This window comes from Oncorhynchus nerka, linkage group LG12 (genome assembly GCF_034236695.1).
Source record: "Oncorhynchus nerka isolate Pitt River linkage group LG12, Oner_Uvic_2.0, whole genome shotgun sequence".
NCBI lineage: Eukaryota > Metazoa > Chordata > Actinopteri > Salmoniformes > Salmonidae > Oncorhynchus > Oncorhynchus nerka.
The window spans coordinates 55,166,944-55,180,744 of NC_088407.1; the positions used below are offsets into that span (position 1 = coordinate 55,166,944).

The window sequence follows — 13,801 nt, forward strand, 5'->3', positions numbered from 1 at the left end:
ATGACACTCGTTCTCTGTGGCCCTTGGTTGGCCCCGTTGGCCCCTGATTAGCTGACTAAACTAAAATCCGCTGTATATACACTACTGGTCAAAAGTTTGGGCTCACTTAGAAATGTCCTTGTTTTTGAAAGATAAGCTAATCTTTTTTTGTCCATTTTTAAAATAACATCAAATTGATCAGAAATACAATGTAGACATTGTTCATGTTGTAAATGACTATTGTAGCTGGAAACTGCAGATTTTTTTAAATGGAATATCTACATAGGCGTACAAAGATCCATTATCAGCAACCATCACTTCTGGGTTCCAATGGCACATTGTGTTAGCTAATCCATGTTTATCATTTTAAACAGCTAATTTATCATTAGAAAACCCTTCCAGAAGGACAAGCATCTCTGCAGCACTCCACCAATCAGGCCTTTATGGACTCTCAGACCATGAGAAACAATATTTATCTCGTCTGATGAAACCAAGATTGAACTCTTTGGCCTGAATGCCAAGAGTCACATCTGGAGGAAACCTGGCACCATCCCTACGGTGAAGCATGGTGGCAGCATTATGCTGTGGGGATGTTTTTCAGAGGCAGGGACTGGGAGACCAGTCAGGATCGAGGGAAAGATGAACGGAGCATAGCGAGATCCTTGATGAAAACCTGCTCAAGAGCACTCAGGACCTCCGACTGGAAGGTTCACCTTCCAACAGGACAATGAGCCTAGTCCCACAGCCAATACAACATAGGAGTTGCTTCGGGACAAGTCTCTGAATGTCCTTGAGTGGCCCAGCGGGAGCCCGGACTTGAACCCGATCAAACATCGCTGGAGAGATCTGAAATTAGCTGTGCAGCAACCCTCCCCGTCCAACCTGATGGAGCTTGAGAGGATCTGCAGAGAAGAATAGAAGAAACTCCCCAAATACAGGTCTGCCAAGTTTGCAGCGTCATACCCAAGAAGATTCGAGGCTGTAAACGCTGCCAAAGAAGCTTCAACAAAGTACTGAGTAAAGGGTCTGAATACTTGTAATTTCTTTGTATGTAAATGTGCATACATTTAAAAAATATAAAAAATAAAATGTTTTTGCTTTGTCATTATAGGGTATTGTGTGTAGATTGATTGTGGACAATCAATTGAATCCATTTTAAAATTAGGCTGTAACTTAGTGGGAAAAGTCAAGGGGTCTGAATTATTTCAGAATTCATTGTAGTTGGAGGTATACTCTGCCAATACTCGTTGCAACTTATCTCCATTGAGATGTTTATCGTGGAGTTGAGTTTAGTCCACTAGCCTCTGATTTAACCTTTTATCTAATTTCCAGCTCTGAGGGTCAGGGATGCTTCGGTCAGCTACTTATTTTGCTTGGTGAACCAAGGTGAAAAGGCTACCCTGCCAATCAATAGAAAAACTAAATCCAGTCAGAAAATGGGGATCAGTTGTTCCAACTGCATTCCCAGATAATATTTTGTTACATATCCAGAGGTGGTGAGAAGGAAATGTGGTAAATCCCTGATCCCAATCCAGGTTGAGTAAAGCTGCCTTCCCTCCAACAGGGCACTTTGTGTTGTATGAGAGAGGGATAGAGGAGATGGGGATAGAGGATATACTGGTATCTGCTGGAGGGAAAGTAAGAAGGGAAAGTATTATCTTGATCCTCAACCAGCTCAGTAAAGCCTGGAAGGGAATGTTGCAATGCTGAAATAATGCCCACTTTGGTTCTATCTCTGTTGAACAGAATGTCACTGTTTCCATTTATATTTATTTCCTATAAACATCAGATGATGGTTCCTTTGTTCTCCATGCAGCATATGATTGTTCAATTCAATGGACTTGTCAGGGTACTTTGTGAATTTTCCCTTTGCTTTGACTGAATGGAAAGCTGAGTTGTTGACAGCCCTGTCAAATGTCAGGAGTTCTCCGCTAATCCTTTGACTCCCTCAATTTTTTAACTGAGAGAAGAGATTGAGATACATGGTAGTTATGAATGACAATTTAAAGTGGTTTCATTTGCATACTTGTTCTTCTACATGTGTGACAGAAAAGTGTCAGCTCAAGCTTTAACTTCAAATGATGAGTCATCCTAGCTTCAGTGGTAATACTTGTGCATCCGCGTCCTAGCTAAAGCTCTTCCAGTGCTTTGTCACATTGCGTGGGCTCACAGACGCTATTAGCATTTATATTAGAGTCCCATTTACATTTTAAAATGAACTATGGTAGAGAAGGAACCACAAGAAATACACGCCTCCATATAAGCCTAAATATAAAACTAATTTCAGTTATGAAACGACATCCATTCACACGCATTAAATAATGCTACATGATTAGGTAACATACTAATACAGCAATATGGCACTGCATTCTAGAGTTGCAATGCTGCAGACTTTTATATATACACTACTGTTCAAAAGTTTGCTGTCACTACAAATGCCCTTGTTTTTGGCCTTCTAGGCAGAGTTCCTCTGTCCAGTGTCTGTGTTCTTTTGGCCATCTTAATCTTTTCTTTTTATTGGCCAGTTTGAGATATGGCTTTTTCTTTGCAACTCTGCCTGCATCCCAGTCGCTTCTTCACTGTTTGTTGTTGAAACTGGTGTTTTGCAGGTACTATTTAATGAAGCTGCCAGTTGAGGACTTGTGAGGCTTGTGAGGCATCTGTTTCTCAAACTAGACACTAATGTACTTGTCCTCTTGCTCAGTTGTGCACCAGGGCCTTCCACTCCTCTTTCTATTCTGGTTAGAGCCAGTTTGCGCTGTTCTGTGAAGGGAGTAGTACGTAACGTTGCACGAGATCTTCAGTTTCTTGGAAATTTCTCACATGGAATATCCTTCATTTCTCAGAAGAAGTATAGACTGACGAGTTTCAGAAGAAAGATGTTTGTTTCTGGCCATTTTGAGCCTGTAATCGAACCGACAAATGCTGATGCTCCAGATACTCAACTAGTCTAAAGAAGGCCAGTTTTATTGCTTCTTTAATCAGAGTAACAGTTTTCAGCTGTGCTAACACAATTGCAAAAGTGTTTTCTAATGATCAATTATCCTTTCAAAATGATAAACTTGGATTAGCTAACACAACTTGCCATTGGAACACAGGAGTGATGGTTGCTGATAACGGGCCTCTGTATGCCTATGTAGATATTCCATAAAAAATCTTCAGTTTCCAGCAACAATGAAGACGTGTTTGTTTGTCCTCTCGTACTTTTGTATTTTTTGTATATATATTTCAATTTATTTTCAATCTCTTCTCGATTTTTAATTTGATTATACCTTCCAGTAACCTGCCTCACCCAATGTAATATGGAATTGCTATTTTCAATTTTAGAACACATTCAAGAACCTCCAGAAGCTAACCAGCTAATTAGCTACAAGCTATTTAGTCATTGTTAGCCACTGCAAGAGGCTTTTACCTTCTGCACAGATACCAGCCCTGTTTTTAGCCTGGGTGATACTCGCTAGTCTACCAGTATCGGACTCTCTCCACAACAATGCCGGATTCCTGCCGTAATCCCTGGACCACTACTTATGATCTTCACAGCTAGCTTGCAGTTAGCTATCTCACAGCTTGCAGGTTGCTAGCTCACAGCTAGCTTGCTCTCACCGTGGCACCCAGTACCGAAGCTATTCCTGAGGCCCACCTCCCGGCATACTCAGCTGTTCACCCGGACCCCACTCATACATGGCTAGAGCCCAATACTCCACCGGATCCTTGCTGTAAACTCTGGACCTTGGCACTGGATCACCGCTGCTATAGTGGCTAACGCCACTGCCACGAAGGTAGCACCAGTTAGCCGTGAGCCCGGTGCATCTCCTGTCTAGCAAACTAAATTACTACAATACCTCTTTCGCCATCTGGCTTGGATTCTCTGTCGACACGGCTCCCCGCCGCACCACCACGACTGGTCTGCCGACGAATACGCCATCCGCTGTGCCTTCAACCGGCCTCCGTCGGAGCAGACGCTCCTACTAGCCTGATGCGTGCTGGACTGTCCATTAATCACGGTACTCCATTCTGTTTTTTTTGTTTTTTTATCTGTCGGCCCCAGCCGCGAACTCAGGCCCTATGTGTAGTTAATCCAACCCTCTCTGCCTAGTCATCACCATTTTATCTGCTGTTGTTGTGTTAGCTGATTAGCTGTTGTTGTCTCACCTGTTGTTTTTAGTAAGCTCTCCTAATCAACACCTGCGATTTACTTTATGCCTCGCTGTATGTCTCTCTCAAATGTCAATATGCCTTGTATACGGTTGTTCAGGTTAGTTATCATTGTTTTAGTTTACAATGGAGCCCCTAGTTCCACTCTTCACCTCTGATATCTCCTTTGTCCCACCTCCCACACATGCGGTGACCTCACCCATTACAACCAGAATGTCCAGAGACACAACCTCTTATCATCACCCAGTGCCTGGGCTTGCCTCTGCTGTACCTGCACCCCACCATACCCCTGTCTGCGCATTGAATATATTCTTCCACGCCCAGAAATCTGCTCTTTTTATTCTTTGTCCCCAATGCTCTAGGTGACCAGTTTTGATAGCCTTTAGCCGCACCCTCATCCTACTCCTCGTCTGTTCCTCAGGTGATGTGGAGGTAAACCCAGGCCCTGCATGTCCCCAGCCACCCTCATTTCTTGACTTCTGTGATCGAAAAAGCCTTGGTTTCATGCACGTCAACATCAGAAGCCTCCTCCCTAAGTTTGTTTTACTCACTGCTTTAGCACACTCTGCTAACCCTGATGTCCTTGCCGTGTCTGAATCCTGGCTTAGGAAGGCCACCAAAAATTCTGAGATTTCCATACCCAACTATAACATTTTCCGTCAAGATAGAACTGCCAAAGGGGGAGGAGTTGCAGTCTACTGCAGAGAGAGCCTGCAAAGTAATGTCATACTTCCCAGGTCCATACTCAAACAGTTCGAACTTCTAATTGTAATAATTAATCTCTCCAGAAATAAGTCTCTCACTGTTGCCGCCTGCTACCGACCCCCCCCCCCCTCAGCTCCCAGCTGTGCCCTGGACACCATTTGAGCACCTCCTCCCAGCTGCCCACTGCACTGAAGCTAGGTAACACGGTCACCACCGATTTAAATCCATGATAATCGAAAACTTCAACAAGCATTTCTCAACGGCTGGCCATGCCTTCCTGCTGGCTACTCCAACCTCGCCCAAGCCTTCCCAGCTTCTCCTTTACCCAAATCCAGATAGCAGATGTTCTGAAAGAGCTGCAAAACCTGGACACGTACAAATCAGCTGGGCTTGACAATCTGGACCCTCTATTTCTGAAACTATCCGCCACCATTGTCACAAGCCCTATTACCAGCCTGTTCAACCTCTCTTTCATATCGTCTGAGATCCCCAAGGATTGGTAAGCTGCCGCGGTCATCCCCCTCTTCAAAGGGGGAGACAACTTGGACCCAAACTGTTACAGACCTATATCCATCCTGCCCTGCCTATCTAAGGTCTTCGAAAGCCAAGTCAACAAGATCACTGACAATCTCGAATCTCACCGTACCTTCTCCGCTGTGCAATCTGGTTTCCGAGCCGGTCACGGGTGCACCTCAGCCACGCTCAAGGTCCTAAACAATATCATAACCTCCATCGATAAAAGACAGTACTGTGCAGCCGTCTTCATCGACCTGGCCAAGGCTTTCGACTCTTGTCAATCACCATATTCTTGGGGCGGCAGGGTAGTTCAAACCCCCGAGCTGACAAGGTACAAATCTGTCGTTCTGCCCCTGAACAGGCAGTTAACCCACTGTTCCTAGGCCGTCATTGAAAATAAGAATTTGTTCTTAACTGACTTGCCTGGTTAAATAAAGGTAAAATAAATAAAAATCTTATTGGCAGACTCGGTAGCCTCGGTTTTTCTAATGACTGCCTTGCCTGGTTCACCAACTACTTTCCAGACAGAGTTCAGTGTGTCAAATCGGAGGGCATGTTGTCCGGTCCTCTGGCAGTCCCTATGGGGGTGCCACAGGGTTAAATTCTCAGGCCGACTCTTCTCTCTGTATATATATCAATGATGTTGCTTTAGCTGCGGGCGATTCCCTGATCCACCTCTATGCAGACGACACCATTCTGTATACTTCTGGCCCTTCCTTGGACACTGTGCTAACTAACCTCCAAACGAGCTTCAATGCCATACAACACTCCTTCCGTGGCCTCCAACTGCTCTTAAACGCTAGTAAAACCAAATGCATGCTTTTCAACCGTTCGCTGCCTGCACCTGCACGCCCGACTAACATCACCACCCTGGATGGTTCCGACCTAAAATATGTGGACATCTATAAGTACCTAGGTGTCTGGCTAGACTGTAAACTCTCCTTCCAGACTCATATCAACATCTCAAATCAAATCTAGAGTCTGCTTTCTATTTCGCAACAAAGCCTCTTTCACTCACACCGCCAAACTTACCCTAGTAAAACTGACTATCCTACTGATCCTTGACTTCGGCGATGTCATCTACAAAATAGCTTCCAATACTCTACTCAGCAAACTGGATGCAGTGTATCAGTGCCATCCGTTTTGTTACTAAAGCAACTTATACCACCCACCACTGCGACCTGTATGCTCTAGTCGGCTGGCCCTCGCTACATATTCGTCGCCAGACCCACTGGCTCCAGGTCATCTACAAGTCTATGCTAGGTAAAGCTCCGCCTTATCTCAGTTCACTGGTCGTGATGGCAACACCCTCCCGTAGCACGCGCTCCAGCAGGTGTATCTCACTGATCATCCCTAAAGCCAACGCCTCATTTGGCCGCCTTTCCTTCCAGTTCTCTGCTGCCTGTGACTGGAACGAATTGCAAAAATCGCTGAAGTTGGAGACTTATCTCCCTCACCAAATTTAAACATCTGCTATTTGAGCAGCTAACCGATCGCTGCATCTGTTCATAGTCCATCGGTAAATAGCCCACCCAATTTACCTACCTCATCCCCATACTGTTTTTATTTATTTACTTTTCTGCTCTTTTGCTCACCAATATCTCTACCTGCACATGACCATCTGATAATTTATCACTCCAGTGTTAATCTGCTAAATTGTAATTATTCACCTACCTCCTCATGCCTTTTGCACACTCTATATAGACTCTTTTTCCCCCTACTGTGTTATTGACTTGTTTATTGTTTACTCCATGTGTAACTCTGTTGTTGTCTGTTCACACTGCTATGCTTTATCTTGGCCAGGTCGCAGTTGTAAATGAGAACTTGTTCTCAACTAGCCTACCTGGTTAAATAAAGGTGAAATAAAAAATAAATAAACAATAGTAATTTACATAATTAACAATGTCTACACTGTATTTCTGATCAATTTGATGTTATTTTAATGGACCAAAATTTTTATTTTCTTTCAAAAACAAGGACATTTCTTAGGGACCCCAAACTTGTGAGTGTGTGTGTGTGTCACTATCGCCAGAGCACCACAAGTTGAATTCCATGTGTTTAGCTGTGCTGTGGCTATGCCCTACCTGCCTGTGGCTGAGTGATTGTGCGTGATCTTGTCACAATGCCGTAGGCACAGCCCTGTCTGAACCCCCAGCCAGCCCCATTCTGCCATGCTAGTTCTTCTTTGTTTATGTGTGTGTGAATGGCTCTGCAGAGACCGCATGCCATTGCCAGCCAGTCAGAGAATAAGGACATGGAATGAAACATCTCAAGCTATATTATGTAATCTGGTGAAGTAGCCTGATATTTCCTTGTACAATTCCTGAATGGGAGTGTCCTCATCAGTGCCAGGTTTTATGTCGTGATCCATTTGTTGTCCTTTTTATCTTTCAGCATGAGATGTATTTCTAGATGTATATCTACTATTGTAACATCACACTCTCTGCGGTCTGATTGGCTGTTCCTAAGAAGTAACATTGACATGATAGAATGCTAGTGTGTAGAAGGGGAAGAACTGGCTCTGTAGACGACACGCTGTAACAGAGAGGCAGGTTACATAAGACTGGCTGGGATGGAGAATGATGTTTAAACACATGCACAGTTTTAGTCCTGCACACTTCAGCTTGTTGAAATTTCACTCTCAATCCCTCTGTCCTTTATTGCGCCACACACACACCCTGTGGTTATTATTACAATAAACACAAAGCAGTGTTTTTAATCCACCCAAGCCCCTTACTTCCTTAGTAATTACTATACCTCAAAGTCCCCCCCCCCCCCCTCCATTCTTCCCTGTATGGCACCGCACCTTTCAATAGCTGCCTGTGTGAGTTCCCTTTAAACAAACACAATTGGTAAAGCCTCTGATATTTCCTGTAGTTAGATGTCTGGAGGAATTGAACTTCTTATTTTACACTACTTCGAAGCTTCTTGAATTTTCTTCAGGATTTAATCCTACAACTCCTGCCTACACTAATATGTGTTCTTGAGCTGTTGCAGTTGGGTTATAAACTGAGGGAGAAGGATGAATCCTGCAGAGAAATGTGTTAGCTATATTTGTAATGTAACCAGTGTTGGGTGTTCACAGTGGAGTCCTGGGCTCTGTATAGCAGTAGGCAGACAGCAGTATGTAGGAAGTGTGTGGGTTGGCTCTACAGATGACTAATGCCTCTCAGTACATCTATATTCATTGTGAATCCTGTGAAACCATCAATGGCCTCCAGTGTTATTATGTAGATCGTAAATGCAGATGACATGAGGGGTTCTCTGTCACTAATGTATGCATAATCTGATCAAACATATCTAACAAATGCATTAATATTCTTGCTTAGTGATATTTGCTCCACTTCAGTTGTTGGCTCTTCCAGATTTGTAGTGATTTTCCACTGTATTGTAAGGGATTTGTATGATGTGTATGCTTGTGTTTCAGATGGCTTGTGGAATCCAGACTCTCCTAAGGTGCTGAAGCTTGGGGTTCTGCCAGTGAAGGCCATGCTAGCTGTGGAGGGCCACGTCTGGGCTTCCTCTGGAGGACAAGTCTTCATCATTAGCACTAACACGCACACTGTGGAGGTAACTACACCATCTCTTTATCTCACTTCCTGTATGGATCCCTGCCTCTTTCTCTGTCTCATAACTTTTATGTCACCCGGAGGGTGTCACACACACATTCACACTGTCATGGAGGTACTTGTCTTTCCTATCTCGTAATCTCACCCTTTCTCATAACTCTTATCTGTACCTGACCAAGTCTCCCGTGTCTCTGTGTAGTTCAGGATACTGAGGTTCATGTGTGAGAGAGAAAGCACAAATTCAATATCCTAGCTGCTTCCCAGGTTCATGAAAAAGGAATGTAGGACATGCTCGTGGTGGTGTAGAGAACACCTTTTATTACAGTTCAACTGCAAAGTGGGGTGGTCCAACTTGCAGCTCCAATCTACTATTCAAATATTATATTGCAAGGCCTCTATAAAAAAATATATATTAAGAGGTTGTGGCGTTGTACAAATATGAAGGATTTGAAGATGAAAATTGTGATGAACTCTGATTGACCTCTTGATCTGTTGGTTTAATTGAAATGGAAATTATTTTGTCCATAACTCATTGGAGTTTCCTTCTGTGGTTGCATAGATGTGGGTGTTGGTGCATTCATCACATTTTCTGGGCATGCTTCACATTTCTGTTCTGATATTCTACCGTCCCACACCATGCATCTGCTCTGCTCAGTCTCTCTAGAGCATCGCTGGTTCTGGTAGCTTTACTCTTAAAGATACACTGTATCTACTGTTGATGTGGATATGTTGCTCACTGCTATTAACTGTGAAACCACTAGATGAGGTATGGTTGGATTAGAGCCTTAGACATTAGAATGTAGAACGTGGCCGGAGGGCATGTCACGTCTAGTTATGTATTTTTAGGTTACCAATTCTGGCCCAATCTCTGTGATATCATCTGCGCTTGGCTCTGTCTTAATTGCGTTAGAGCGGTATAGAGGAACCTGGGAGGGGTCTCTCGCTCCCTCTCTCCAGGCCCGGAGCGTTTTGTGTTGTTCTCTGTCCGTCCTGGAGTCACAGTCCGGGTCACAAGCACCTGCTGTCCGTCCTGGAATAACAACATCCCTCCCCTCTGACACACAGTGACTCATAATCCAGTTAGTGTAATTAGGCTCATTACAGGACCACCTGCCTTTCTCCCCGAAAGCTTACACCCTGGCACCTACATGGGGAAAGGGGGGTGGAGGTAGAGCGGCAGGCAAAAAGGAACGAGTGGGAGAGACTGTGGTGAAGAGGGAGGAGAGAGACTGGTAGAGGGGGGGAGAGGAGGAGGAGGATGATAGAGGGGTCATCTGGGAGGTTCAAATGTATGTAGGTTCAGTGACACAATACCTGATCTTGTTAATACTGGAACCCTGCTGCGAGGCCTGTGAGACTGTCCTTGGCCAAGTAGAGTTTCCCTTCGTTAACAGGGATGAGGGAGATTCCATGCCACTCAGCTGATGGCTTTACAGTAGTGCCTCCCAGGTACTAGGCTGAGAAAATCGCAGGGAAATTACTTAAAAACAACTAAATCCACAATTGATATTCTTTCTGACTGATAGCAGTAGAACTGAGGCACAGAGTAGTCCATATTGGGTAAGCTGAAATGCCCTCAGTCATATTTGGCTTTGTAATTAGGGAAATAAAATCCAGGCAAGTTTATATCAAATTGTGGATCTATGAGAAGCAGACAGGACTTTCCTCATAGCTCATATTTCGAGTAAAGCTGATGTCGCTATTGTGCTCAGCACTACCTACAGCAATCATGCAAGTCAAAACACAATTACTACCTCTCTAATGTTTACTATTATGTCAATTGGAGTAACGTAGTCGATCTTGTATTATTTATGTATGGTTTCTCCAAATAATCCCTAGCCATAACAGTCAGTAACAGTAATATTATCGCCGCTGTGTACCATTACTAGGATGTGGATAAGGCTCAGCATCTTAGCAGGCTTACTGTCAGTGTGTCAGTGTGTTGTCACAGCGTAGACGGTACAGTGCAGATGATCTGTCTGTCTCCACCCTCTGAAATCACTTGGACAGCTGTATTGTACATGAAGACTACTCCTCAGTGACTCGGTGATGTGTAGATATACTGGCATGCTAAATACAACCATGTAAAAGGCATTTCCTGTGTGAGATTGTTGAAGAGACATGATTCTTCCTGATTGGTGGCTAAGTTAGTAGGGTTTTCTCCCACTACTCTAAAAACAGACAACGCATTTGAAGAACTGAGCCATTGGGCTGTGCAGTATAATATCCTTTTTTCCTCTCTCCCCGTCAGAGGCAGTTGGAGGCCCACCAGGAGGAAGGCATGGTTGTATCCCACATGGTAGTGGCTGGGGTGGGTATCTGGATAGCCTTCAGCTCTGGGTCCACCCTCAGACTGTTCCACACGGAGACCCTGGAGCCTCTACAGGACATCAACGTAGCTACGCCTGTACACAACATACTGGCTGGTAATGATATCGTTGTCACAATTTTCACTTGAATGCCACAACAGCTCTTTCTAGCATGGTATTCAACACATGGTATGAACATCTTTGCTGCTGATACAAGACACTCTAGTATAGTATAGGTCCTGCAAACTCCTTTTCTCTAGTACAGTAGAACACAGGAGGCTGCTGAGTGGAGGACAGCTTATAATAATCGCTGGAATGGCGTGAATGGAATGGTATCAAACACATAGAAACCATGTATTTGAGCTCAATTCCATTCCGTTCATTGCGTTCCAGCCATTACAATGAGCCTGTCCTCCCCAATTAAGGTGCCACCAACCTCTTGTGCGGTAGAACATACTTTCCACATAGCAAAGCCCCTCTCCACAGCTTAACCACACACTCAAAGGTGAACCTTACCTTTAGGATGTCAGTATACAGTTACATTGCTGTGCCAACCCTCAGCCTGCAGTACTGTGATTTATGGGTAATGCTGTGGTCTTATCAACTCTGTTTGCACAAACCACCAACACCCATGTCTTTGTTCTCTCTGTGTGTCCTCTAAACCAAGTCACTCAGTGACTGGATCCTGGGAATTAACTGTTTATTTATCAGCAAGAACAGAGCAGAGTAGTCCTCTCAAAGTAGAAGTGGATCGCTTTTGACAGTCAGTCGTCAGGTCGTCGTGTACTTGGTGTTTTTTTTCCCCCAAATATACCCTCCACTTTTATCCGATGGTGCGGGTCTTTGTCATGATAAATGCAGTTTCAAAGGGCTGCCTCACACAGTGCCTGTCTGTAATTAGATGACATCACAGTCAGGTGTGTCCTCTGCGGTTGTGTTGTGACAGGTTGGTTGTTTCGGCCCTCTTCAAAGAGTCCTGGGGTAGACAAAAAACCTGAACCTCTCATTCTGGTCCTTTATTGAACCATCAAACATTCCTTTACTCAACATCATCCCATTCTCTACTAGGTTTTGTTTGGGGTGTGGGTGAGGGTAGCATACAAGTTTCAAGCCCCAATCTTGCAAAAATCTTGCTTGAGAAGAGGACTGTCTGGGAGTGGTTGGGGTGGAGAGGGGAAAATTGAAGACTAGCTGTTATTGGCAGAGTGTTTTGGAACTCTCTTAGTTATTGGTTTATTAACCAATTTACTGCATGTTGATGTCACCATGGAAAGCCAAAACTCCTGTCCTTGCAAACCTGCTGATTAGAAGGTCCTGTGTAGATTGTATTTTCAACCAGCAACTACCAGGAAGTAACACTTTTACAATGTTAGTTTCATCAACTGTTGTACAATATGATATAAAACACAGGAAAACATCATTTTGACTGCAGTGGGCCTTAAAAATGTGTAAGTTTACAACTAATTCAAAGCTGTTACAGATGTAGGCCAGACTACATGCTTATCAGTAGGTAGAGTTGTCTTCGTATCCGGTCACACAGAGAGGGGTAGGATAGTCATAGATCAAGTTAGCTCAGTTTGTGGAACATTTTGCAAGACTGTTTAGTCATGAATGGCGAGTACAGACCAGTCGGACTGTGTAAAGCCGCTCTGGGTTGGATAAAGGTTCCCAGTACACAGTAATCTGTGTTATTTCCCCAGCGCTGGGGCTGAGTTTGGTTAATACCCTTTGGATCCAGAATTGGATTTAGCTCAAGCTTCTGGGGGGGGGGGGGGGGGGGGGGGACAGCCAACAGGAGTTGCCTACAGTCAACATACTATAATAACAGTATGTACTCTATGTACAGTCTCTCTATGTACTCTATGTACTCTATGTACAGAGCTCGTGCTGCTAGGCGACCTAAACTGGAACATGCTTAACACCCCAGCCATCCTACAATCTAAACTTGATGCCCTCAATCTCACACAAATTATCAATGAACCTACCAGTTACCCCCCCAAAGCCTTAAACACGGGCACCCTCATAGATATCATCCTAACCAACTTCCCCTCTAAATACACCTCTGCTGTCTTCAACCAAGATCTCAGCGATCACTGCCTCATTGCCTGCATCCGTAATGGGTCAGCGGTCAAACGACCTCCACTCATCACTGTAAAACGCTCCCTGAAACACTTCAGCGAGCAGGCCTTTCTAATCGACCTGGCCGGGGTGTCCTGGAAGGATATTGATCTCATCCCGTCAGTAGAGGATGCCTGGATATTTTTTAAAATGCCTTCCTAACAATGTTAAATAAACATGCCCCATTCAAGAAAATTAGAACCAGGAACAGATATAGCCCTTGGTTCTCCCCAGACCTGACTGCCCTTAACCAACACAAAACATCCTATGGCGTTCTGCATTAGCATCGAACAGCCCCCGTGATATGCAGCTGTTCAGGGAAGCTAGAAACCGTTATACACAGGCAGTTAGAAAAGCCAAGGCTAGCTTTTTCAAGCAGAAATTTGCTTCCTGCAACACTAACTCAAAAAGGTTCTGGGACACTGTAAAGTCCATGGAGAATAAGAACAC

At 44.3% G+C, this 13,801-nt stretch overlaps 1 protein-coding gene across 2 annotated transcripts in view; it reads left to right on the plus strand.

The window, feature by feature from the left end:
* LOC115138385 (rho guanine nucleotide exchange factor 10-like) overlaps positions 1–13,801 on the plus strand; it is a 94,050-nt gene that overhangs the window by 65,472 nt on the left and 14,777 nt on the right. For both annotated transcript variants that reach the window (XM_029675183.2, XM_029675187.2), the window contains 2 exons: positions 8,783–8,925; positions 11,176–11,350. In XM_029675183.2, the coding sequence (XP_029531043.2) occupies positions 8,783–8,925; positions 11,176–11,350 (318 nt within the window). The remainder of the gene's footprint in view (positions 1–8,782; positions 8,926–11,175; positions 11,351–13,801) is intronic.